Source organism: Tauraco erythrolophus, chromosome 22 (genome assembly GCF_009769465.1).
Source record: "Tauraco erythrolophus isolate bTauEry1 chromosome 22, bTauEry1.pri, whole genome shotgun sequence".
Classification (NCBI taxonomy): domain Eukaryota; kingdom Metazoa; phylum Chordata; class Aves; order Musophagiformes; family Musophagidae; genus Tauraco; species Tauraco erythrolophus.
The window spans coordinates 2778694-2804971 of record NC_141486.1 but is presented as its reverse complement, the minus strand read 5'-3'; the positions used below and the strand labels follow the sequence as shown (position 1 = coordinate 2804971).

General features: G+C 61.0%; 1 protein-coding gene across 1 annotated transcript; it reads right to left on the bottom strand.

The window, feature by feature from the left end:
• On the bottom strand, positions 1 to 22273 carry LOC104371782 (syntaxin-binding protein 1). The gene is made up of 19 exons (XM_086625435.1): positions 22202 to 22273; positions 10141 to 10190; positions 9892 to 9973; positions 9057 to 9133; positions 8797 to 8875; positions 8361 to 8464; positions 7336 to 7484; positions 6849 to 6933; positions 6525 to 6655; positions 6015 to 6122; positions 5838 to 5898; positions 5152 to 5217; positions 4883 to 4963; positions 4619 to 4757; positions 4309 to 4418; positions 4023 to 4124; positions 2681 to 2766; positions 2192 to 2346; positions 1 to 129 (listed from the first exon to the last, which is right to left on the bottom strand). The coding sequence occupies exons 1-19, from the start codon at positions 22236 to 22238 to the stop codon at positions 47 to 49; spliced, it is 1785 nt and encodes a 594-aa protein (XP_086481561.1). The 5' UTR covers positions 22239 to 22273; the 3' UTR covers positions 1 to 46.
• Positions 22274 to 26278: the final 4005 nt, after the last annotated feature.

Genomic DNA, 26278 nt, shown 5'->3' with positions numbered 1-26278 from the left:
GGCGGGGAAGGTGAATTCGGCATCGAGTCGGTGGCAGCGTTTCCTCTTAACTGGTGCTTTCTTCCTCTGTTTTATTGAGTTTCTTCAGCGTGTCCAGCAGTTTCTGTGGGGTGAGGATGTGCGTGGACCCTGTGGGGGCAGAGGAAGGGGGTGGGTGGGTGGGGAATGATCAGTGATGGCTTCGGGACCCCCCCCATCGCACCCCATCCGCCGTCCCCGCTGTCCCCGGTCCCCCGGCGACGCCTTACCTGGCAGCGCCGGCCCCGCGCGCCGCTGGAAATGCTTGCGAGAAAATGTACGGCTATGGGGGGGGGAGTGTGGGGTGAGGATAACCGGAAAGGAACAGAAAAGGAGAAATGAAGGAGATGGATGGAGCTGGGAGGAATGGCGGGGTCCGGGAGGTGTAGCGGGGTCGTGGCTGGTGGGGTGGCTCCTGGACCCGAAAAGCCATGGGGGTGCCTGGGGCGGGAGGTGTGGGCAGGCAGCGGTGGGCAGGGGGGACCTTCTGCAGGTGCCCCCGGCTCGGCCCCTGCCCGCATGGAGCATCTTTAGGTCAGAGGGGTGGGTGGGAGCGGAACGACGGGGAGAGGAGGAGGAAAAGGGCTCCTGCTTTGTGCTGCCCCTCATTCCCAGCGCCAGGCTTGGGCTTGGTGGTTCCACGGTGCCGGTGGCAGCTCCCAGCCCCGCTGCCACCACCCAGTCCCTGCCCTCCGCACCGCTGGGATGCCCTGGCAGCCCGCCCGGCTCTGCCACAGCTCAAGGGCTCACCACGACGGGTCCCACTGGCAAAACCACCAGCAGCTAAACCCCGGCGTGGGGTTCAGGGGGTCTGCCATGTCAGGGGGGCTCCTGCCTGGCCAAGGGCATCAAACACCATGAGAGCAAACCTGAGCTTTCCCATGGACTTGGGGTTTCAGCCCCACTGCACCGTGGGGCTGGGGGTGTCAGAGCAGCACCCAGCCTTCGCCAGGGGGGGCTGGAGCTGGGACGAGCGCTGGGGTCTGCCCCGCTGCTGCCCGCTCTGCCCCAGGCACCGAACCCCCGGCCCCGCTCCAGCCGCATCCCAGGGTGCTCCGTCCCCCTTGCCCAGCCCCGGGATGCCTCTGCCAGGCAGGACCCCGACCCACTGCCCCCGGCCCCTCCGGCCCTGGCGAGGGGGGAGCTCATGGTATGAAGGAGGCGGCCGAGTCCGGCCGAGAGACATGGCAGAGGGATGATGGAGCGGCGCTGGATGCTTTTCCACCTGGTAGGAGGAACCGCAAGCATTTTCTTATCGGAGAACCAAACGGAAAGGAAAACCCGAAATAAATAATTAAAGAAAGGAGGAACGGAAGAATCAAAGAAAACCCTTCGGGGAGGAAGAGTTTCTTTTTCGTTAGTCAGCTGCCTTTACTTGGTTTCTTTGGCTCACTCCATTGCTGGAGCCTGATCCTCAAATGATACCCTAGTGGAGTCCCTGAAGTCGGGGTGCCTCAGGTCCATGAGAAATTTGGTGGGAGTGAGAATGTGAGTAGAACCTGCGGGAGAACAGAGCGGGGCTGACGGCTGCGCCAAACGAACCCCCTGCCCACCCAAAACACACGTACACCCCCATCGTTTTTTCGGGGTGAGGAAGGACGCGGTTGGCACCCGGAGCATCGTAGGCGCATGCAGGGGATGGTCCCCGGAGAGACGCGGGATGAGACGGGCGGGATGGAGCTGGGCGATGAGGGGGGGTCCAGTGGCTGCGAGAAGGAGGGGGACACTGCCAGGGGCTGCGAGAGGTGACGGAAAGGGAGGCTGCTGCTCCCAGGGGAATACAAGGAGCAGATGAGATGCCGGCAAGAAGTTCTACCAGTTGGTCCAGGCGAGAATCCAGGGACCAGATGAGACAGTGAGGGGCTCCTTGCCCTGCCCTACAAGGTCTGTGTCCGACTGTGCTTCCCCAAGAGGGGGGGAATTTTAGGGGGGATCTAAAAGCTCCTTGCTAACATCTGGCAGGGCTTCCACCATATCCTTCACGCCTGACCCACAGCTCTTTCGGAAGCTGAGACCAAGCAAGTGACGCACATCCTGTTGCAAAAGACCTTTCCGCAGAATTCCAGCTCCCGCAGTCATCTGGAGCCGGGAATTGGCGGGATGGCGGAGGGAGCGTGGGATGAGCAGCCAGCGCGACGGGGCGCAGGATCCGGCCCCCCCGGCTCCCGCTCACCTATTAGCACTTCCCACTTGCCGCTGGCTTGCGTCACCTCGTAGGCGCAGCGCATCTCGTTCATGCTGACGCCGCCCAGGATGAAGATGATGAGGCGGGGGCCGCTTCGGTACTCGCCAGGGGCTTTGTTCTTGTGCCAGTGGCCGTAACGGGCACTAGAGAGAGAGGAAGAGGAGAGAGATGAAGGCCGGGTAGGGAGGATGTTCAGCAACAAACCATGCACTGAGTTCACATCTTAATAACAAAAAAAAATTAAAAATCACACATTAATTAGCTTCTAAATTGCTGTTAGAGCAGGGAAAGTCCAGCTTTCTGACTGCAAGCGCTGCTCGCTGTTATGGGTAGGGAAACTGAGGCACGGGATGCCTGGATGATGGCAGAGCAGCTCGCAGACCTGCTGATGGATACGGCCGCTCCGGGCAGGCGAGGGATGGATGCCAATGATGATACACGTGCCAATGTGTAAGGGGGAGGACGGGGGTGACCCACCTGACGGCAGTGGTGCTAAAGGAGGCGGAGGAGCGGGTGGAGATGTACGGGTAGTGCTTGGTGTCCAGCTTGTCATCGATGGCATCCTGCAGGCACAGAGGACATGAGCTGGGGGTCAGCATGGCCCCCTCCCAGCCCAAAAGCCCCTCTGTTGGGCTGTGCCCAAGAGGATTGGCCCAGCTGGGTCAGGATTGATTTGCATATATTTGCATAGCATGACTTCTCAGCACGTTTTGGCTGCATTGCTGTAATGGGGTGCTCTTAGGCAGAGGAGGGTGCTGCCTGGCTGCTGTGGGGCAGGGGGGGTGCAGCGTGGGGTATGGGGTGAAGCTCACCCTGAGCTAGAGGGTGTCTGTGGAGATGGGTAAGGCAGGGGTGAAGGAAAAGCCTTCCCCTGGGAAGTTCAAGGCTATGAGCTGGAGGTTTCACACCATGATCCAGCCTGGGGTAAGGGACCTGCTCTTGCTTTCACCAGTGGTGGAGGGTTAACGCCATCTGTGAGATGTTGTTGCCCTGTACAGTCCCTTCTAGTCCAAGGATGGGGTTCAGGGGTGCCCTGGGCATGAAGGCACCCGGGAGGGTTTGTACTGGCTGTGGCGGAGGAAGGCAAGAGCCGTGTGCTTTTGGAAATCGAGGGAGCTGTGGCTCTGCTCCTTGTCGGCGTCTGGGAGCAGAGGTGGCCCCCAACTGCAGTGATATCCCCCTCCCCAAAACGTGGCTCCAGGCCCTGCCTGTCTGTCTGAGCAGGTGGGAAATGTCTGTCTTGGGGAGCAGTTTTGGTGCCAGGATCTCCTGGCTCTACACAAACCCCAGGAGGCTGCTCCGATTCAATGGGTGGTCAGGAGGGAGCGGGTCAGGAGGGAGGGAAGTGCCTGGGAAAAATCCCTTTTTGGCTCTGTCTGGCGTTACTGGAGCACAGAGCTCGCAGGGCCGCTCCCGTGGGTACAGGCAGGGCTGTGCCTGTGGGCAGGGGTGAACGGTGCCGGGACCAGCCCCCAGCTCAGCAGGGACAAGGGTAACGCTGCGACGAGGCTGCTCAGCCGTGCCCATCGTGGCACGTGGTGCAACCAGTTTGCTACAGCATTTTGCGTTGCAGGGATGCTGTGCGCGCCCGGCCAGGGTCGCGCATCCCGCCTGGGGCCAGCGTGCGCACGGAGGGGGCAGGAAAACCTCCCAAAACATCCCAATCTTGTTGCAACTGCAGGCAGCGAGCAGCCCGGCAGGCACGTGTCGGGGAGCAGTGGCAGGGATTGGGCTGGGAGCAGCCAGCTCTCTGCAGGTCCCGTCCCAGGTGGTGCCGAGGTCCCTGCTCCGTGCCCCGTCCCTGTCCTTGCTGGCTCACCTCCATGATGTCCTTAATTACAGGGGTCCATCGGGAGAGCTGGTAGGTCTGCTCGCTGATCCGCTCCTTCCGCTCCGGCTTGCTCCGGCGGCGCAGGGTGGACTGGGCAGAAAGAGCACAGGGACACCCTGAGACACGGAGGCTCCACGGTGGGACTGGGACCAGGACCACCCCCAGAGGGGTGCTGGGGGCATCCCGGAGGGTTCGTGGTTCTCATAGCAGAGCAGGTGCCATGGTCCTTCCAAGGGGCAGGGAGGGGCATGGGGAGCGAGAGGTGGACACTCACATCTGTGATGATGGGCACCCCGAGGTGGGCCATGTTGGTGATGATCTCGCTGTCCTCTGCCGGGATCTGAGCGTGCTGGATCAGCTTATTCAGGTTCTCCTCGGTAATACCTGGAAATGCAGCAGGGAGACGGTGTCCTCCAGAGCAATGGCTCCCCATGGGGACACAGCCCCTCCGTTGCCACTTTAGGACACCTGGCTTGGTGGTGGTTGGCAGACAGGGCTAAGCCCTCCCATCCGGTTTATCTTGGCCCAACCCTGAGCTCTTTGGCCTGCACGTCTTGCCCACCCTGCCCAGGTGTCCTCCTCACCGTTCTTCAGGAAGATGTAGAGCAAGATGATGCGAATCTTGTCGTAGGTGCTGACGTTCCCATCCAGCAGGATGGGGACAATGGCCCTCATGGGGTCCTTGATCTTCTCGCCTTCAGCGTCGGTGCCCATGGCCAGGTCCTGCAGAGAACGCACACGCTCATCACCCCTCAGCCCACAGCTCAGTGCTGAGCTGTGGGGCAGGAGCTGCCGGCCCCAGTTGTCCCCGTGGGGATGTGGTGGAGGGGCACTGGGGAAGCTGGTACCTGTTCGACTCTGCAGAGCTTGTCCACTGTGCCCTGGTAGTGCTTCATGCAGTCCTCAGCCAGGTGCAGGTGGGTTGAGTACTGGGGAGACACGAGTGGTGCCGTCACTCTCACAGTGCCAGCAGCAGCCAAAGGTCCCCGTGCCACCCGCCGCCAGCCTCAGCCCCTGCCAATGGCCTGGGACCCTCCAGGGAGAGCTGTCATCACCCACAACCCGGGTGGGCTCAGTGCCGGCCACTCTGCACTGACATCTCCCCCCCTCCTCGTACCTTGCTGAGCTCCTTCTGGTACTGCGGCATCTTCTTCAGCATCTGGGACAGGTCTCTCATGGTGGTCTGCGAGGGAAAGGGACATGGTCACTCACCCTTGGGGGCTTAGGGCTGGGAGTAAGACTGTGAGCAGAGAGGGGACCTGCCAAGGACCCTGTCCCCGTGCGAGCCCCTCGCTGGGGTTTGGTGACACCTGCCATGGCATTGTTGGGTCTCCTCTGCTGCGGCTGAGGGGCAGGGAGGGGGCCTGCAGCTCTGAAAACCAGAATGCCAGGGGGAGAAATCCCCCCAGGACCTTCCTCTGGGACCACCGTGCGTTGGGCTGAGGCTGAGATGGTGCTTTCAGCTTCTGCCTACTTTTACATCCTATTTCTAGTGAGGGCCCCTCACCGCCACTGACACGGGGGCTCGGGAAGGGAACCGGCAGGGGACAGAGGCAGCTGCTGCGAGAGGTGCACGGACCCCGTGCTGGGGGCAAACCGACCCCCGTGGCACAGTGCCCTCCCGAGGCGCCCTGTTTCCCTGGGCGTAGGACCAGCATCCCTGTCATCTCCCCCCATCACTGAGCACCCTCAGCCATTTGCAGAGGTCCCCATCAGGTATCTCCAGGAGACTCCACCATGTGCCAGCCCACGGCCGAGCCCCCCGTGTGCCCGTTCCCTGCTCGGCGGGGGCAGTCGGGTCACCTTATCGCCCGTGTTCATCCTCTTGCTTGAAGAAAACTCCTTCAGGGACCGGGTCACCTCCCTGGGGAGAGGAGGAGGGCAGAGCCATCAGCGGGGAGGGAACTCTGGCAGCGGGGTGGGTGGCAATACCAAGCTGATGCCCCACCCAGCTGGTAAACCGCCCGCAGAGACACTCACTGGGACACCTCGGCGATGTGTTTGTGGCGCAAGGTGACCCACAGGTCGTCGTCCTCATCCAGCAGAACCTCCTTAATCCGGGCTTCCCCGATGCCGCTTGTTTCATACCTGGGAAGAGGGCAGGGAGCGTCACAGCAGGGATGGGGCTGAGGGGGCAGGTGGTCCCCTAGCTGCTGGGGACAATGTGCAGCTCTGGGGAGGTGGGGGGACATGAGGGCTCTTTTTGGCTTATTTCAAGTTGGTTTTGCATCTTGACCTTTTTGTACCCCTTCAGCTGCCAAATGGTGGGAAGGGATAAAGGGCTGAAGGCTGGAGAAGCCCCTTCTGCATCAATCCCGCCCATCATGCCTGCCAGGCTGCAGGCAGGGACGGTTTCTCCCAACCAATGACTTGGGATGGACGGAGGGATGCTGAGGCTCAGAACTCATCACTGAGCTTCCAACTCCCGCTCGAGGGCTGGACTGGTGGGTGTCATGGGGGGGCCAGCGGGGCCAGCAGCACCGCACTCACTTGTAGACATCGTTCTCGATGGGCAGCAGGTCGTAGCTCATCGCCTGGAAGGTCAGCTCGTGCAGCACCGGGGAAGCAGGATCGAAGCCGCGGTCCAGGATGAGGAGCTGGGAACGAGCCTTGTCCGGACCCTGCCGAGGCGGGGGAGCCGTCAGCAGCGGGGCCAGGGGCTCCTCCAGCCCTGCGGGCGGTCAGGGAAAGCTGGGGCCGTTTTGGGGACCCTGCTTGGGGTCTGCTCTGCATGGCAGAGCTCGAGCAGGATTTTAGGAGTGAAGTGTCACCCAAGCGTGCTCCTTGTGCGCTGCCGGTACCATCCCTGCTCACCTCGCCCATGGTGGGGTCATCAGCCTTGTAGGCGTCCAGCTTGTCCTGGATGAGCTGTGCCAGCATGGCATTGTCCTTGTAGTCCCTGGGGGAGGCAGGAGGAGAGGTCAGCTCCCCGGGCAGGCTGCTCTCACCAGCGTGGGACAGGGAGGAGCTGCTGGTTTCCCTGTGCGACACCCTCGGCTCAAGGCAGAGGAGGGACCTGAGCAGGTTTCGCTGTCCCTTTCCACCTCTCCTCGAGGTGCTCCACTGTGCCTTGCTGCCACTTGGCTCCCACCCCCATTTTAGGCTCTCCAGAGCATCACCCGAGTCTGAGCCTGTTTCTGCACTGAGCATGGGTGTCTGTCTGTCCCACCGTCTCCTCCATCCTCTCGCCAGCATCGGACACAGCCCCATCCATGCCCCGTGCTCAGCCCTGCCCCAGCCCCACTGCGCTGCTGGGGGAGAGGGCAGGTCCCTGGGGGGGTGCAGCCCACGCTGCCCTTACCCCCTGTACCGCACGGCCGGGTACTCCTTCAGCGTGGCGCACAGCGTGGCGATCTGCTCTGCCAGGCGCTCCAGGATCGGGTTCTTCATCTGGGCCTTGTGGGGGCTGTAAAAGCTTTGGAAGGAGTCGGCCGAATCCAGGGAGTAAACCTGGGAGGTGCAGCAGGAAAGGGGTTAGAAGGGATGTGCTGCAGGGAATGTCCAGAGGAGAGCTGCCCCTCGGGACACCCCGGTGGGTTTTGAAACCAGAGTCAACCCCAGAAGAAGGTGCCCAGCTGGGCCTGGGAGCGGGCAAGTGGAGCTCAGTGATGCTCGGGGTGACCCTTGGGCTTTCAGTTGCCAGCTCTGGACCCCGACACCTTCCCCAGCTCCGGCTCTGCAGCACGGCTCCCCCCCATGTGTAGCCCCCCAGGGCGAGCAGAGGAGCCAGGGGACCCCCTGCCCACAGCAGTGACCTGCTCCGAGGCAGGGAGCCACAGACCCGGGGACAAAGTGGGGACATGCTGCTCCCTGGCTGTGCCACCAGCAAAGACCAGAAGCCAATGTGGCTGCACGTGGGGATGCCAAGAGGTCATCTGCCACCTGCTTTCCTCCCCAGGAACGCTGCAGCTTGAAGGGCTAACGGCACCAAGCAGGTCCTGCGCCATCTGTCCCTCCCTGTCCCTCCTCATCCCCATGTCCCAGCGGGGGCGGATGGCACGGGCTGGCACCCCAGTGCCCTTGGCTGGGGCCGTGCCAAGGGGGCACAGAGCCAGCTGATGCGGCCGCCGGCGCAGGGCCAAGACGCAGGGCCACGGCGTGGCGCCTGCTAAATCCCCCGCGGCGGATCAGCCTCGAGAAGTAATTGAAGGAGACAGGGAGGAAGAGTGGAGTGGGAGGCGAGGAGCTGGCCAGGGGAGAAGGGTGCATGGAGGCTTCGGGGGCTCCTAAGCAAACCCTGATGGGCTGGGGAAGGACTCGGAGCATCCTCTGACTGCACCACCCCCTGGATCACCCCGGTGGGGATGGTTCCCAACCTGGTCTCACCTGGGACTCGGAGGGGAGGAAGGCGATGTTGATCTCTGTCAGGGTTTTGATGACCTTGGCAGCGCGGGATTTCACCAGCTCGTTGAAGAGGGCGTCGGGGCAGGCTGCAAGGGGAGGAGGAGGGTAGCGCTCAGAATCCCCGCTTGATTGCACATGTTTTAGTGATGGGGACTTTCCCTCCCCTGTTTCTTTCTTGGAGAGGGGCTGCTGCCTGCAGCGCCTGCCCTGGGGCACAGGGATCCGGTCATCCCTTTGGGAGCAGGCGATGGAAACCATCCGCTTGCATGTGCAGCCACCCAGTGCCATGGGCAGAACAGGGCCATCACCCCATGGTTTGCTCTGTCTCCTTCTCTCCTGCCTGGAAGGTGTCAGCGGGGACCTGGGGGTCCAGGGTGCCCGGGCAATGGGGTGGGAGCTGCGAGCCCCGGGTACTCACAGTCAGTGAAGAAGACGTGGGCAGCTCTGTACTTGGAGGTGGGGGGATCCTTGAAGTCGTTGATGAGGGAGTGGATGGACTGCAAGAGAGAAGGGGCCAGCTGGGCTGGGGATGGTGGCACCGCGGGCATCTCGGCAGGGTCACCCAGGGCCCCTGCCCCGGTGGCACCGCTCGCCTTGCTGGAGCCACACTGCCACCCCAGGGTGGGCATCCCTCTGCCTCCCCAGCCACAGGCTGTGCCCCCCACACCGCGTACTCACCTTCTCGGAGGGGGTGATGAGATAGACAGCCTCCAGGCTGGGCAGCGGCTCCCGGCGCTTGTTGATGTCTTCCACGACTAGAGGGGGAAAAAGGATCCGTGGCAGGGGTGGGCGCGGGCAGGGGCACTCAGCTACGCGGGGTTGTTGGGATACCCCACAGCAGTGCAGCACCAGCCCTGCCAACCCCTCCGTGGCCAAAACGTCCCCAGCCACTCACCCCTGCCCACCTGGGAGCTGGGGCAGGGGCTGTGCCCACCCCACCCCAGCCCCACGGTGCCCGGCTGCAGCTGCGTGCATGGGTGCCTGGCAAGGTGCCAGGGGGCGGTGGATTTGTCTGCGTGCTCCCACGCTGCCGTCACCTTGGTTTACTCTCAAATCCCTCTGCTGGAAGGGACCGCTCGGGGGTGATGCTCTGCTGGTACCCAGGCTGGGGCAAACCCCTGCTGCCCCCAAGACCCCACCAAGCATGGTCTGGGGTTTCCTTCTCCTTTTGGAGCACTGCAGGGAGCTATTTATAGGGCTGACATAAAATAAGATCTGGTCTCCTCCTCGGACTGAGGTATTGCCAGGAGATAAGGTGTTGGGGCTCCTCCAGCCCCACAGGCAGGGAGGGAAGCTGTGGAACATCAGCCTGGCACCCAGACAGTGGTCCATGAGCGCGGGGAGGCGGCGTGTCTCCATCCCAGGTGGGAATGGGGCTGGGATGGGGCTGTGCTGCCGCCTTGACTGGCTCGTGCCAGCCTGGAGATGGAGATGCCTTTGCGGGTCCCCTGGTACAGAGGGAGGTCTTGCCCTTCCAGCGAGGTTTGCGGGAGACAGCGAGATCGGTACTCACTCGTGATGCCCTCCGTCATGATGTCGGTCATCTTGCAGCAGGAGGAGAGCATGCGCATGCTGAGCTGGTCCACCACCAGCACCTGGGGAGAGGGGCTGTGAGCTGGGCCACGGCCGGCAGCCAGGGACCTGCCCTTCCCCACCCCTCCACCCGCCCTCGGGGGCTCCCTGCCCCCACCTAACACCCCTTTCCTGCTTCTTCCTCTCCACCCTCCTCCTCTCCTGGCCCTCCCTGAGGTTCGGTGCTCACCTTCCATTCGCCCTTCTTCTTCACTTTCCGGATCACATCATGCATAATCTCTGCAAGAGAGGGAGCGTGGCGGGGGGGTGAGCACCCCAAGTCCCCCCCTGTAGCACCCTGGGGCCCATCGGCAGCAGCGGGGTCTGCACTGGGGGCACCAAACCCCCCACCCACGTGCGGGGCCACAGTGAGCCCCACTCCCCCAGTGCCTTTCCCAGGGAGGAGACAGGGGCGGTTCTGGGGTACCCAGGGACGGGGGGGTCACCCCCCAGTCCCGTTTTTCTCTGGTGCTTGGCACTAACAGACACAGCCCCTGCCAGTGGTGAGCCGAGGGCTGGCAGAGGGTGGGGGGGGGGGGGCCCTTTGGGGAGCCTGGGGGCCACCCCACACGTCTCAGCCCTAATCCCAAACACCGGGAAAACAACAGCGGCTTAAGGGCTCCTTTTAGAAACAAGAATCAAGCGGCCTGAGCCTGTTCCTTGTAATCCCCCACAATCTCATTTCGCCTCCCGCCACCACTGGGCTTACGCAACCAGCCGGGACGGCAGCACCCACGGGTCCCCCTGTGCCCCTGGGACCCCTCGGGGCCAGGGCCACCCTGCACCCATGTTCCCAGGCACAGACACCCCGCTTCTGCCCCAGGCCAGCCTGGCAGTGGCACCAGGATGTCCCCTTTTGGGGCTGAGTTGTAGGAGGGTGGTTTCGAGCCTCACCACAATAGGTACTGCCATCCTGCCACACATGTGCTGCCTAAACATGTGTTGGGGAACATGAGGTGTTCCCAGAACCCTGAAGGTCTCATTTTTTTCCCTGATATATGAACCATCACCCCTCGCAGAGCAGGGACATGCTGGGGAAGTGCCCAACCAAGCCCAGGGTAAAGGGTCTGCACTGTGTCCTGCCGCTTGTCTCCCTCCTGGAGGGTTTTGCTCCGACCCTCTGGTCCCATGGATGGAAATGCCCAATTAAAACCCAATTAAGAAATGATTCTAAATTAGAAAATGCAGAGGTGTAAGGAGCTGGTGGTGAGGGTGTTACCCTGCCTCAGTCTTGGGACTCTCCCACCATAAGAGTGACCCCCAGGGTGCTGGTCCCCCAGGTAAAGCTCCACTTGGGTTTATGTGGGGCAGTTTGGGGCCCAAATTGGTCCCTTTTTTTTAGAACAAGGCTTGAGGGCGGAGGGCAGAGGGTACTGCCCTGGCAGCACCCAGCCCTAGGAACTGCTGCTTTTCAGTGATGCTGAATTCGGGCAAACCACCCCAACTTCCCAGCCCTCCCACCCACTGGGGATATACACGGGTACGAGTGGGGCCAGCTGGAGCCTCGCAGCCGCCCTGTGCCACATGGAGCATCCTCACTGGGAGGGCAGAGGGGCCCCACCAGGCTTCGCTTGGTCCCGGGCCCCTGAGGTGATGCTCCCTGTGGTCTCCCCACGCTGCTGGGCTCATCCACCACACTACCATCCAAACATCCCACGGGGATTTCACGGGCTGAGCGAGGCTGTGACACCTCCTGGGTTGCCCGCGGGGCTCAGAGCCGCAGCACCGAGGTGGGGACTGGTGCCAGCAGGGATAAACCGGCCGCCTGTGAGCATCGCCGGTCTGTCTGTCCTGCTGTAAGGCTTGGAGGCAGCTGTTCCTAACGTTGCACATCTCCTTCCCAAGGACATCTGCCTGGGGGGAGACCAGAAGGATCCTGGCCATAAACTTGGGGTTCTGCGTGCCCTTGGTCACATCCCTTAGCCTCTCCATTGGTAAAGGGGGTGTGGGACATGTCTGGGCCGTGGGGAGGGGATGGAGGGTGACTGGGTACAGTCGGGGTCAGGTCTGTACCCCGTGAGCACCCGAGCTGGGCACTGCTGGTGGGGAACGGCTGCTGCATGCACCCCTGCGTGCTGCCCACCCGAACCCAGGTCACCCATGCAGCGAAAGAATGAACCGGGAATTGTCCTCCAGGTGGGCAAGATGGGCAGTGGGGGCTGCCCACGTGTCCCAGGGTCCTGCTATCCAGTCCTTCACTGGTGTAGGAGCAGGGTCGGGAAGGCGGGATGCCAGCACATCCCCCCTCCTCCTCCTCCTCCCATTACTCACCTTTGGCTCCTTCCCCAGTGCAAGGACCCAGGAATAACAGTGCTGTGTACCCGGCAGCACGCACGTGCCCTGCGTCCTGTGCCAACAACCTCAATGGCAAACAACGGGGAGTAAAGCCTGGGGGGGGCTGTGCCGGGGCACCACGTGCCAGGCGGCGATCCCAGCCGGGAAGGGGTCAGGGTCTGGCTGTCAGCAGCCAGAAAGAAACCCTGCCCCTGCGATGGAAATACCACTTTGCTCCGGGGCTGGGAGGGGAAGGAAGGAGGGAGGCTGGGAACTGGGAACGGGCGTCCCAGGGCAAGGTGCTGTCGGTGCAAAGGTTCCCGCGGGCACGGTGCTCCCAGCACCCTCCGTTTGCCGGGGCGATGGGTGCTTGGGGCACGGGAGCCCAAAAAGGGCTCCCCAAGCAGCCGCCTCGGCCACCCCCGAGCTCATCCTCGCTGCGGCAGCTGCTGCAGGGGCTGTTTTGTCCGCAGAGCTGGGCTTTTGGGGGCTCCCTCTCTCTCTTTTGCATGTGCCCAGGTTGAGCTGGGTGCGTGCAATGGGGCGAGTGTGTGCCCAGCTGTGCAACCCCCAGGGCCAAAAGTGCTGTCACGTCCCCCGACCTGATTCCGGCACCAAGATGGGCCTCCCAGAGCAGAAACTGGGCGCCTCTGAGGGTGATTGCTCTGAGCTTTGTGGTTTTAGGGTGTCCATCCCCTGGTCAGAGGTGGGTCCCCATCGGAGCCGGGGCCAGCCCTGCTCCCAGCCTGCTGTAGAGCTGCCCTGTGCCCGGGCTGCAGCCAGGCACAGCCCTTCCCTAAACCAATGTCCTCTCCGGCCTTCACCATGGGTCAGATCTGCGTCCACGTGTTTGCTCTTCCACCGGCTGCCAGAGCCAGCTCGGAGCCTGGGCACAGTCGGGAAAGAGGCAGATCCACGGAGCGTCCTCCAAAGAGGCTCCGCCAAAGCCCAGGAGGGCATGAGACACAAACCCGAGCAAAACCCTGAGATTACAGTCTCACATTCGGAAGAGATGTGGCCGTGACCTCCTGGGTGTCCTTGCAGCAGCCATTAAACCCCCAGGTTAGGGAAGAGTGGTCTGTCAGCTCTTGGGTGGACCAAGGGGACAACGCTAAACACTACAGGTGACCAGGGCTGGCACGGAAAGGGGGAAGATGTGGGAATTTGGAGGTGAAAAGGTGCAGACGTCCGAGGGTACAGCTGCTCCCTGGGGCTGTGTTGGCTCCCGTGGCTGCTAGCAGGGGAGCAGGGGCTGGATGCTGCCTGCGTGCAGGCTGTGGCCGGGAAGCTGGGCAGGAGGTGAGCACTGCCCACAGCCCGGGGAGGAGCGGGGAGCTCCCCAGGCATCTCTGAAAAAGGAGCTTGAGGTTGCTGCTGGGCACCAGCCGTGTGTTACCTCTTGGTGGGTCAGACCAGCTCTAGGTGACACTGTCTGCATCCCAGTTAGCCCAACGTACCGCCCTTCGGGAGGCGAGCACGTGGGGATGGACGAGGCACCAAGGGCTTGGCCGAGGCCAGAGCTCAGAAGATACCTGGACCTGCCCTCGGAGCAGGGCGATTCCTAAGCAGCCTCTCTGGCAAGGACACATCTAACCAGGAGAAGGGATGCCAGTGCACACGAGCTATCCAGGATGAGCAATGCCCAGGAAGGCACCCCAGAGCCAATTCCGCACTTAGGGAATGGTACAGGATCAGCAAGAGACTCCAGGGGAAAACGGCAGCTCCTCCGTTCCCTGAGGTCCTCAAGTCAAGCCAGGCCACCTCCCGGGAAGCAGTGCTCTCGCATCCCCGCATCAGCAGGTCAGATGTTGCCACCTGTGTCCCCAAACGGCCTGGCCAGCCGGAGCTTTTGGGCTCTAACATCAGCTGGTGACGCTCACAGTCAAGCTTTTAATCTCCGAGATAAATCAAGTTTCGGGGAAAAAAATGCATATGCGTATCTCATCCAGTGCCTTCAACACTTGGCTTGTCTGGACCTACCACGTTGCATCTGTTTCCGTCAGGCTGGAAGAATTTTAATTACACTTTCTACCGAGAACAGACAATACGGACAGCTCTGGACTCATCCTTCAACGCAGAGACAACATCAGTGCCTATGGACAAGGAAGTACATCTCACCTGCGACTGGAGGATCTCCAGTGCTCTTGAGTAATATGGTCCTAAAAATGCAATCATGCAGATGACGTGTTTGAGAGCAACCACCTCCCCCAGCCCACCACCTGCAGCGAGGCTCGTTCTCGAGGTGACGAGTGCCATGAAAATGACCCACTGCATGATTTTCAAGCAAGGCCAGTAGCTGGTGACACGGTGGCCTAGTAGGACTTGAGCCCATACGTCACTCCAAGAGGCTTAGCCTGCGTTATTTATACCGAGCTGGCCGGGCAGCCTTTCTCCAGGCCTGCCTTGCCTCGCTTGCTCATGGCAACAGCAACCAGTCCCATGTCTCCAACCGGTTCTGGGGGAAGAGGGACCAACCCTGCCATCGCTTGTGCCCGGACCAGCAAAGCTGTCACCAAGCACATCTTGTGCTGAGATGGACTCGTTTTGGGATGCCCCAAGCCTGTTATCCCGCTTCAGAAAGAGCCTGAAACCTAATGAGGATCCATGACCTCCCTGGGTCGGTGGAAGCTGCCAAGAACCTTGTCCTGCTGCAGCCAGGAGACATTTCTGCTCCAAGCCTGGCCTGTGCCAGCAGTGATGGCCAAGCCTTTCCCTCCTGGAGCAAAGCAGGAGACCAACCTGCGGCTGCTCAGAAATGCTGTCACATCCCAGGACCTCACAGGTGGCACACCTTGGTCTGGTGTGGGAACGGAAGATGGAGCTGCATTATGGATGGGCAACAGGCTGTAGGAATCGCCCAAGGTCCTACAGGAGACAAGTGATAGTAACCACGGGCTTTTCCCTGTCACAGGCAGGGCTCAGGGCCTTTCCTCTCCTCATCTCTGTTAGGGGATCCAGAATCCTGGAGCAGCTCTGGAGACCAGGTCACAGAAATCCACAGCCACAGTGAGGTTTGCTCAAGACCCACTTCTCTGAAAAAGCTGTCACGCTGCATCTCCAAGATGAACCTGTTTGGCTTTGGGTTGGCTTGGCAACTGCTTTTTTGCTGGTTCATTAACTAATTGCTTAAGACAGTGTGAATGTTACATAGATACGACCACGTTTCAGTGTAGCAGAGCACGGATCTACCTCTGAACGCTCTCAGTCGGGGATCTCGAGGTGCCAGTGTACCATCCCCAAGCAGACCCCAATAAAACAGGCTTCATGGACCAGAGGATGGCAGGATGGCCATCAGCCTCGGTCAAGACATAGAGAATAACTTCATTTACAGGAGGCAAAGCCCAGGTGATGTCCTTCAGTGCAGCTAAGAGCCACCTAAGGGATGATTTGAGTCTGGAGACCACTGCATCCATAATCCAAACAAGTCTCAAACATCTCCCCTCCAGCAGAACACCTGTTCTTCTCACTGGATTATTTCTGATGCCCACCTGGAAGACCTCAGTCTTTCTGAAGGACACATTCCTCATGTAGGAACCTGCTGTTGGTGCAGCCCAGGTGCCACCCAGCTACAATAAGTCCTGCATGGGCAGAATTGCTCAGGCTCACCTTCATCCTTTCCTCCCCACCCCGGCTGAGACGAACTTTGATATTTTCCCACCCAGAGCAGCACCGCACACCACCGTCACGGCCGCTGGTGACACATGCCACGTGTCGAAGCCAAGCCGAGCAGGTATTTGTGCTGCTCCAGGGAGCTGCGCTGCTGCTGGGACTCTGGCTTCAAGGATTAGTCACGGGAATCGTAGTAACCTGTGATTAACTCCTCCTTTTCCTATTTGCACTGCTCTCGTGAAGGAGGTACGTATTTATCCCTGCCGGCCAAAACCATGGGAGACCTGCACAGCCTAGAGAGAAGCAGGACAGAGACCCGCAGATCCTGAACTCTTCAGAAATTTCCTAACATACCCAAAAGGAAATAAGGGAAATGAAACGCACGATCACACCCACGAATTGCTCTCATTGACTGCACTGGAGAAACAGGTAAATGTCACAGATCACACCTGGCACAGCTTGTTTGGGTCTGCACGAGGATCTGGGAGTCGAGCAGAACTTCTTCATCTGGGTAGAGTCAATGGGACACAGACCATACTAGGTCATAGAATCACAGAATGGTTTGGGTTGGAAGAGACCTCAAAGATCATCTAGTTCCAACCCCCCTGCCATGGGCAGGGACACCCTCCACTACACCAGGTTGCTCAAAGCCTCATCCAACCTGGCCTTGAACACTTCCAGGGATGGGGCAGCCACAGCTTCTCTGGGCAACCTGGTCCAGTGCCTCACCACCCTCAGAGGGAAGAATTTCGTCCTTAGATCCAATCTCCCCTCTGTCAGTTTAAAGCCATTGCCCCGTGTCCTGTCACTACACGCCCTTGTCCAAAGCCCCTCTCCAGCTTTCTTGTAGCCCCTTTAGGTACTGGGAGGTGCTGGAAGGTCTCCCCGGAGCCTTCTCTTCTCCAGGCTGAACAACCCCAACTCTCTAAGCCTGTCTCCATAACAGAGGTGCTCCAGGCCTCAGATCATCTTCATGGCCTCCTTTGGACTCGCTCCAACAGGTCCACATCCTTCTGTGCTGGAGGTCCCAGAGCTGAATGCAGCATGGCAGGAGAGGTCCCTTTTGATGGCATCACCCTTCACTAACACTTGTCTTCTTCCACCAGCTGTTTCCACCCCCAGTGGAGATGCTGTACCTGGCTGTCAGCAGCTGTAGGTGCTGTCAGCGTAGCCAATGGTGGCGGTCCTTCAGTGCCAAGAGGAGCCAAGAGCTTTCCTGCAGCAGGACAGCATGCATGGTGTGTCACAGCGTCCTGGAGGGGAGGTGACCCTCGCCCAGGGGTAAGTCACACTCTCCTACGTGTGTGGCCGTGACTTTCTGAGCTGGTTCTTCTCTATCTTGAACCAAGAGGGAGCAAAACACCAACAAACTGGGGCTCTTCAGGCTCAGCTTGGTGGGAATCCAGGCTGGGCTGGACCCCTGTGCCCACGCAGATGCCGGGGACAGGCCACACGGCAGCTGGTGTGGGCATGAACGGGTCCGACTCTGAGTGGTCTTTGCCAAACTATCTGATGGGCTCCATAAATGACCTTACAACATGCATGTCGACACGTATGTGCACATTCATGTGTCTGTGTGTGTACACGGACAACGTGGGAGCCCACAAATTAAAGCATCTTCAGCCTGATCTATTTTTGCACTCCCCAAAACACAAGAGCCAAGTTCCTTCCCGCACTGTGAGTTGGTGGACGCAGCATCTGCTTCTCAGCGTGCAACTAAAAGCCGTGTGACGATGATTCTCTTTTTAAATGTGTTGATTTTGTGGGAAGAGGGAGGGAATCTCTTCTGGGATATTTTTCTCAGAGGTGCAGGAGAATTAGACCCAGACTTTCCTTTTCAATTTTTTTTTTTTTTTTAAGAGGGAAAGAGTCTAAGTCCTCTTTGTCAGTGGCTTTTTAAACCTTCTCGCACATGCAGACACTGGTGGGTGGATGCAGACCTGCCAAAGTGAGGTTTGTCGTGCTTGGTAACCTTCCATGGTCATGTATGGGCAAGTATTTCTCAGCCCCTGGTGTAGACCACGGTTTGGAGACTGGAATTGCTCTGCGATGTGTGTGAAAGCGAGCCCTGAATTTTGCATATATTTTTTCAAGCCATGACCCAACCTAGAGCCAACACTGGGGACGAGACAGACCCTGGTGACAGGATCCCAAGAGGACAAACGCTAAAGGCCCCAGCAGAGGCTTTGCCACACGCCCACTCCCATACCCACACACCAGGCAGGCAGCACCGCGCCACTTTCGGGACTCCCCGGAGGAGGGATGAGGGTGCGACTGGCTTCAGTCTCTACTCCCACCCATGGGGGATGGGGTGGAGAGACCCTCTCCTCTGCACCCATCTTCTTTGCCGGCACGCTGAGCTCACAGTGGGGCTGGAGGCTCTGACCTCATGCAGGTGGGAAGATGCAACGTGCACCCCTGCAACGTTCCCACTGGCCCTTCGCTGCCTCCTCATCCTCCTTTGCTTGGCAGAGACCTTGCCAGACCTGGCTTGAGGGCAGCACAGAAGCCTCATGCCCTGGGCCCTGAGACGGGCTCAGAGCATCCTTGGTGGGCAGCATCTGGCCCCCAAAGTCCTCCTGTGCCCTCAGCCAAGGGGTGGTGGGAGCCACGAGGTGCCCCAAGCAGCTTGGGTGAGTCATGACCAGCAACCTGGCAGCAGATGCCCGGGGCCCCTGGCTGTGCCCCGAGGCTGGCAGTGGGCTGGCAGCCTTGCCCATGCCTCCTCCCTGTCCCAGCTTTCGCAGCTCTTGTGAGCCTGTGTCCCTGAGTCATCACAATCCAGGCAGGGGTGGACCTTCGAGATGGGGACATCGAGTGACACGGTACGGCAGTGGGTGCTGTACGTGGGTGCTGAGCCCACATCCAGGCAGGATTTAAGCGTTGGGCTCCTCAGTGTGGCTCCGGCTGGCACCTGGGCACGGGTCGGCTCTGCAGGAGGCTGTGCAGGGAAGGATGCTCCATGGGAGGATCCGCTGGTGTCCTGGGGGAAAGGTGTTCTCATGCTGTCTCTGGAAGGGAGCAGGGTGCTCCCTTATCCCGGGGCTGCTCCACGTCTCCCAGCTGTTCGTAACAGTGACAGGAGCCAACGGAAGCCCTGAAGGAGGGTTCTCTCCTCTTGCAGGTGAACGGGTTCAGGGGTTTTCAGGTTCAGCACTGGTACCACCAGCTCCGTGTCCTGCAGCAGCCTGCCGTGGTGGCACGCACTGCACAGGTGTCACCCCTGCGGCACGGCCCGTCTTGCCTCACTGGTGATGGTTCAGTGAAGTAAACTCAGCCTCCTCCTCCTCATCTTCCTCCTCTACACTGCAGGGTGCTGCAGGAGAGCAAGGCCCAGGCTGGGCAAGCGAAGCTCAGAGCAGGCTGCCCCAAGAAGATCCCAAGGAGGCCTCAGGACAAGAGAGGATGGGAGGAACGTCCATGCGGTGGGGGGTCAGATGAAGATTTGGGGATGGGTGTCCTCAGAGGTGGGACCAGCTTCCTTGCTTGGGTGAGATTTTTCTAACCAGCACCAGAGCCAAGCAACTGGTTCTCCAGTGGGTTTCCCTGGGAGGTGACCACAGAGGGAGCAGAAGGCACACCAGGAGGACCTGGTCATCTGGCATCACCTCCAGGGCTGAGCGCACTCAGCTCCAACCCTGGCCAGACGAAAGCAAATCCTGGAAGGATGCAGCCACTGCTGCTGGATGCTGCAGGGAGAAGCAGGGACAGCCCCCCCAGCACCCACCCCAAGGCTCCGGAGTTCTGCCCATCTCTTGCAACGTTCGCCCACCTCGTCCCGCTGCCCACCACCTCCCACCTCTCCAGGGGCCTCCAAACCCCATCTTGTTATGGCACCAGCTGGTCAGAAGAATAATCCGGGTCTGGAGGGAAGCCAGGGCAGAATGCAGCTCCGGAGGTGGGGCCTGGCAGAGCGAGCTAAGGCAACACAGCAGCATCCATCCTTCCATCCTTCCTTCCCTCCTCTGGATGGAGCCCAGCAGATACCCAGCCCTGGGGTCAGCCCCAGGCTCGGACCTCTTGCTCCTTATGAGCATCCATCTTCTCCTGCAGGTAAACCTCAGGGGAATCCCTGCCCCAGAGCAGGCTGGCGCAGAGGGGGAGCTGAGGAAACCTTGTGCTGGCCGCACTGGTGGCCAGGGAAGGGGGTTTGGGTGCCCTGCAGACTGGTCCCAACTCTAGGGGAGCAGCTTTGGCTGAGAACAGCACCCAAAGGCAGGAACCGACCCACCGAGAGCAGGAGCTTCCCGCGGCAGCCTGAGGAGCACCCGGAGCCCGGGTGGGAGGGGAGGGCTGGAGCCTGCAGGGTGCTCCTCCAAGGGCCCCATCCCTCGCTCCTCTGCAGCATTTTGCCTGCACAAACCCTGCTCCCTCCTTCCAGACACCCACGCTTCCCCGGTACCCGCTGTAGCACTGATGCCCAGCCACCAGTTATCATTTTCAGTCTGGAATGATGTTTTCCAGGGAAGAACGGAGCGGTTTGTTATGAAACCCTGAAGGGAAGGATTGAGCCAGATTTCCATGGCGCTGCCTTGAACCTCGCTGTGTCCGTGTGCTCCCTCCCAGCCAGTTTCAGCGCAGAGACAATGAATGAAAATAAGGGGCATGCAGCGGCGCTGGTCCCTGTCCTCTCTTTAGTGAGGGCACTGGATGAGACCCTGCCTGGGGGTGCGTGGGTGGGTGGCTGGGCCAGCTTTGCCCCCCTGCATCTTGCCTGGCTGGGCTGGGGGCAGCCCCTCTAACCTCCAGAGTGGGGAGATGGAATGCCCCCTTCAAAAAAAAAAACAAACCAGCAAAGCACAAGAGCCAACCTTCCCCCTCCCCAAAGCTGATCCTGCAGCAGAGAAACAAGGGGGGCATTTCCCCCCCTTTTTCCTCTTTCATTTTGCAGCTGGCCGGGCTCTAACCCCCAATGCAGCACCCGGGGGGGGGAAGAGGCGGAGGGATGGCGCAGCCCCCCCATCCCCGGGGCAGGTGACGACTGGGAACAAAGCAGGAACATCAATCCAGGGGGATATTGCCCCCCCCCCCCGCCCCGATCACACCACCAGCCCCGGCCGCGCCAGCCGCAGCCTGCGCGGGAGGGCTGCGCTGCACAACGGCGGCCGCAGCCGGAGCCACCCCACCCGCGGGGCTTTCACCCACGTACCACCACCCCATCACCTCCCAAATCACACACCAACAGCCCCCCACCCCCCCAAAAAAAAAAAGAAAAAGAGACGCGGCCCCGGCTGGCCACGATGCCACGGAAATAAACCCTGCAAGAGGCGCGGGGAGGGACCAGAACGGCTTTTTCATGGCTGCGGGGAGCCCGGGGGAAGTTTCCACCGTTTCCTGCGCTTTCTCTTTTCGGTTGAGTTGATTTTTGTTTTGTTTTTTTTTTTTAAATGCGGGGGTTTTCGCTTTAATTTTGCTACGGGGAAGGGAGCCGCCACCCCATCCCCCTCCCCAACACACACACACCTCCAGCCTCGGGCGTTTTGGAGAACACACACTCCCCCCCCCCCGCCGTCAAGACGTTGAAAATATCATCTTGCAACAGCCGGGGGAAGGAGGAAGCAAACTCGGGGCTGCTCCGTTCCCACCCGCCTTCCCACCCCCCCCCCACCCCGCAGCTCGGCCGCCAAAAATAGCGCGGCGGATCGCGACCCCAAAGGGCGCAGAAATGCCGGGGGGAGGATTTGGGGGGCGGGAAAAACGGCCGCCCCGGGATCAAGGAAGCGAAGTCACGTCCGGGAAAATAATAATAATGAAAAAAAAAAAAAAACACCAAAAGCACCATTAAAGCGGGATTTGCTGCAGACAAAGCCGAGGCCACCGGCCTGTCACCGCGGCGGCGCTGGGGCGGCTCGGCACAGTCGGACATCCCTGTGGGCCCCCCCCGGGCTCAGACCCCCCGATTGGGATTTCTTGATTATGCTCCGATGGGGCGATCGCCCCTCGGCCATTTCGGAACCTGCTTGGTGGGGGGAGGAAGAGACTCGAACGCCTCTCGCTTCCCTCTTCCCCCCCCTCTCTTTTTCCGCCGCCCCCCCTTCTCCTCCCCTCCCCTCGGCACTGCAGAAAAATCACAACAGCCTCAACACACCCCCCTCCCCAAAAAAATAACACACAAAAAAAAAAACGGAGACAGGAAGCCCCGACAACCGCCGCCCCAGCCCTCCGGCCCTGCTTGTCCCCACGTCCTGCCGGCTGCCCCACGGGGGGGGTCGTGTCCTCCCCCCCTCCCCTCGCCGGGCGCTGATGCCGCCCCGAGGGTCCGTATTGCGCATCCCCCACGCGCGGAAAAGGGCAGCCGGAGCCTGGTCAGTCTCACCCACATCCCCCCCGCGGGGTGCGCAAGTAACGCGGCCAGACGCGGATCTTACTTTCTCCCACCACAGCCTTGAGTCCGATGGGGGCCATGTCTCCGTGCCGGGGTTGGGGGGGGGGTCCGCAGCGGCTGGGGAAGGATACTGGGGGGGGGGGGGGGGGGCGCACACACGCACACACAGCCGGGCGAGGCTGCGGGTGGCGGGCGCAGCGCCGGGCGGCGCAAGGATGCGGAGGGAGGGACGGGGCGAGAACGGGCGGGGGGCGGGGGCGGGGGGGGGGAGCAGCGGGCCCCGGCGGCCGCGGCGGGCCTCAGCTGACTGCGCGGAGGGGAGGGGAGCGGAGGGGAGGGGAGGGCCGGCGGGGGGGCGGGACGCGCGTCACACCGCACCGCCCCCGCACCGCCCCGCGCCGCAGAGCAGTGCCCGCCCGCCGCCGCCGAGCGCCCCCTGGCACCCAGCACCCCACCCCCGGCACCCAGCACGCCCCCCACCCCCCCCCCGCAACCCCTCTATGCACCTAGCACACCCCCCCCGACACCCAGCAACCCCCCCCGCAACCCCTCTATGCACCTAGCATCCCCCCCCCGACACCCAGCACACCTCTCCACCAGGCACCAGCATTCATCTCCCTTTCGTCCCCTTGCACCCATCACCCCTTCCTTGCACCCAGCACCCCCCCGCAACCCCTCTATGCACCTAGCACCCCCCCTCGGCACCCAGCACACCCCCCAGGCACCAGTATTCATCCCCCGTGCCCCCCCTTGCACTCAGCACCCTGCCTTTAGCACCCAGCACACTCCCCGCACCCAGCACTCCCTCCTTTGCACTCAGCATCCCCCGCCTTGCACCCAGCATCTCCCCTCCACACCCAGCATTCCCCACCTCGCACCCAACATCCCCCCTCCGCACCCGACATCCCTCCCAAAAAAATAACGCCCCCCAGGGCTCAGGTCTGCACCTCCAGGTTTATTTTGCCAGCTCTGAGGGCAAGGGCTCCCCACACACACACACTACGGGGCTATAGGAAACCTGCTCCCCCCTTCCCAGGGCTGCAGCATCCACCTGGGGGGCAGAGCCCCTGCCCAGCACAGCAGGGAGGGCAGTGGGGAGGGGGCCTTATGGTGTCTCAGGCTCATTTTCCCCCTCCCCACGCAGGGAAGGCAGACACCCCGTGGCCAAGCACGCACCATGGGCACGGCCGGGGCTGTAAATCTAGGGGCAAAGGCTGCGCTCGCCCAGCACCTGGCACTGCAGCCATATGTATGCTCACCCCTTCGCTGGAGCGCGGGCCCTCATCATCGGGACGGCGGGATGACGAGGGCCCACGCTCCAGCCCAGCTGCATGGGATTCCAGCAGGTCAGGGAGACCCACGTCTCGATCCTTTGCTTTAAAACCTCTTCTCTTCAATGCTGGAGTTTGTCAGAGCCGCCGGACTGTGCCAACCACAGGCTATAAATACCAGCGGGCTATTTAAGAGCGAGGTATTTATTCCTGTCTCCCTGTCAATCTTCCCGGAGTGGCCGAGCATCGCCTGTTTGTAGGAAAAAACACAACACGAGTACGGAGCCACAGGTGTGCCAGGACTTGTTTACTGGGGGTCCCTGCGGTGTGTTCCCCCACCCTCTGCCCTCAGGGATAGTCGGCTCCCCACCAGCTGGGTGGTTTTCTTGCATCCGTCACATCTGGCAGAAAAAAAAAAGAAAGAAAGAAAGAAAGAAAGAAAGAATGACAATTGCTTCATTGGAAAAATCAGCACTTTGACCATGTGGATGCGTGGGCTGCGTGGGCACAGGGTGGGCACAGGGTGGGGATGGAGGCCTTGGGGGTGAGCGCTGGGAGGGCAGGGACAGAAGCGTGCTGCAGATGGTGGGGTGGGGAGAGGGCTGCTCGCGGGAAGGATGCTTTGGCATCGCCTTCCTGATGGCAGGGCCTCGGCCCCATCAAAGATGGGGAGCCCATGGCCTGACGTCCAGGAACCTGCTGGCTTCGGGGCTGGAGGCTGGTTCCGGGCCGAAGGTACTTGCTGGGATGCAAAACACCTCGGGGCAGTGGGTTCTCCACGCAGGCACCATGGGCTGTTGGACGGAGGCCTTAGACCCTTGAGGTCACCAGGAGCTTTCCCCCCTCTGCCAGGAGCTCTGGGTGAGGAGCCGGTGCCACGCAGCCCGGACCCCCCAGCAGAGCCGAGCCGCAGCGAGTGTGGTCCCGACACACGTGAGACACCACGCACGGCGAGGGAAGGGGAACGGTGTTTCCTCAGCCCATTCCCACTGTAACGGCTGAGAAGGAACGTCAGGGTGGATGGGGAGAGATGATGGCTGCCACCCTCGCTCTCTCCTCTGCCAGTTTGGTCCAAGTGATGTGAATCGGGGTGGCTGGGGCTGGGACCTCCGCAGTGAGCAGTGACTGTCGGCGTGGGATCTAACCCTGCCCAAATAACGGATGGAGCTGGGAGGTGAGGCAAGGGACCGGGCTCAGGGTCAAGAAACCAAACGGAAAGGCAAGTCTGAGGATGTCCGTGGCACCGAGGGGGAGTTGGTGGGGGAGACACTTTCCTAAGCAGCCCTGGGGACACATCCTGATCCCTCCTTGCTGATCCTCTCCTAAGGCATCTGGGCTGGGAGATCTCACTGTGGGCTTCTTCAACCCCAAAATTCCAGTTGAAAACAATCAAGATGGCGGAAATGTGTTTGACTGGGAGAAATGGGAATGGTGTGCAACCCCCTGAGTCCTGGGGCTGGGGCTTGGGGAGAAGCACCAGCAGCTCCTGCTGATGTCCTATCCCCCTTCCCCATGGACCGGGCAGTATCTGGGTGCATTTGGGAGCTCAGGGGCACCCACAGGGCAGCCGGGGGAGAGCGTGAGCACATGTCCGGGTCCTCTCCGGTTCTCCTGGGACTGCTGCTTGCAGGCAGGGCAAGTACCTCCCTGAATCCCGGGGCTGTCTTCTCCTCCAGAGCCCCGGGGAGGGGAGAACCCCCCCAGGCTTCCTCCTGCTGGGGAATTCGTTCATCCTCAGGGGTGTGAAACTGGGATTCCACTTCCACCCCACCCTCAGCTCGGAGGCAAACTGGTGACCATGAAGCCAAATGACACCCCGAGGCCAGGAACATGTCCCAGGGGAAGGTGGCTGCAGGGACAGGGAGGGCACAGCGTCATCCATCGCTTTCACCTTCATGAGCTGCCTGGGGCAAAGCTGCTGTGGTTAATAATCTCCAAGTGTCCGGGGTTTTTGCTGGAGGCAGTGAGGGATGATGGCTGAGCAGGGATACTTGCTCTGGGCGCAGGCAGAGCCCAGGCTTTGTGCTTTGGGGTTTCCCACTGTTTCCAGCTGTTCATCATTGTTCAAACATCTTTTATTTTTTTCCTTTCCCAGTTGCAAACAGTGGAGCAGGGGCTGCAGTGCCCCAGCACCAGGCCTCACATGGCATGATGCCCCATCCCTGCCCAGGGTTTGGAAGCGGGGCAGAACTCACAGGTCAGAAACTGCTCTTCATGGTATCCCACAGCAAGGGGCAGGGAAGGCATCCTGGCCTGATCCACGCTGGAAACAGCCACCAGAGCCAACAGGGCTGAGGCCATCATCCTTGTGTTTATTGGTGTCCAGTGCCCGTCAGCCTCCAGCATGGGCTCCCCAGGAAAGCTGGGTAACTGGCAGAGCCCCCAGCCTCTCCTGGGTCCCTGCAGCAGCCTGCAAGCAGCTGGAGGGGCTGGGAGGCATTGCCTGTGCCCTGCACCATGCCCCATGCCCGTGCCAGTGGCCATGCCCTATGCCCATGCCACTGCCAGTGTTCATGTCATGCTAGTGCCTATGCCTGTGTTGCTGCCCATTCCTATGCCCATGCCAGTGCCCATGCCCTATGCCCATGCCACTGCCAGTGTTCATGTCATGCTAGTGCCTATGCCTGTGTTGCTGCCCATTCCTATGCCCATGCCAGTGCCCACATTCACACCCGTGCTGGTTCCCATTCTCATGACAATGTCATGCTGATGCCCACGCCCGTACCAGTGCTGGTGCCTCTTCCCATGCCCATGCCATGCCCATGCTAGTGCCCATGCCCTATGCCCATGCCACTGCCAGTGTTCATGTCATGCTAGTGCCTATGCCTGTGTTGCTGCCCATTCCTATG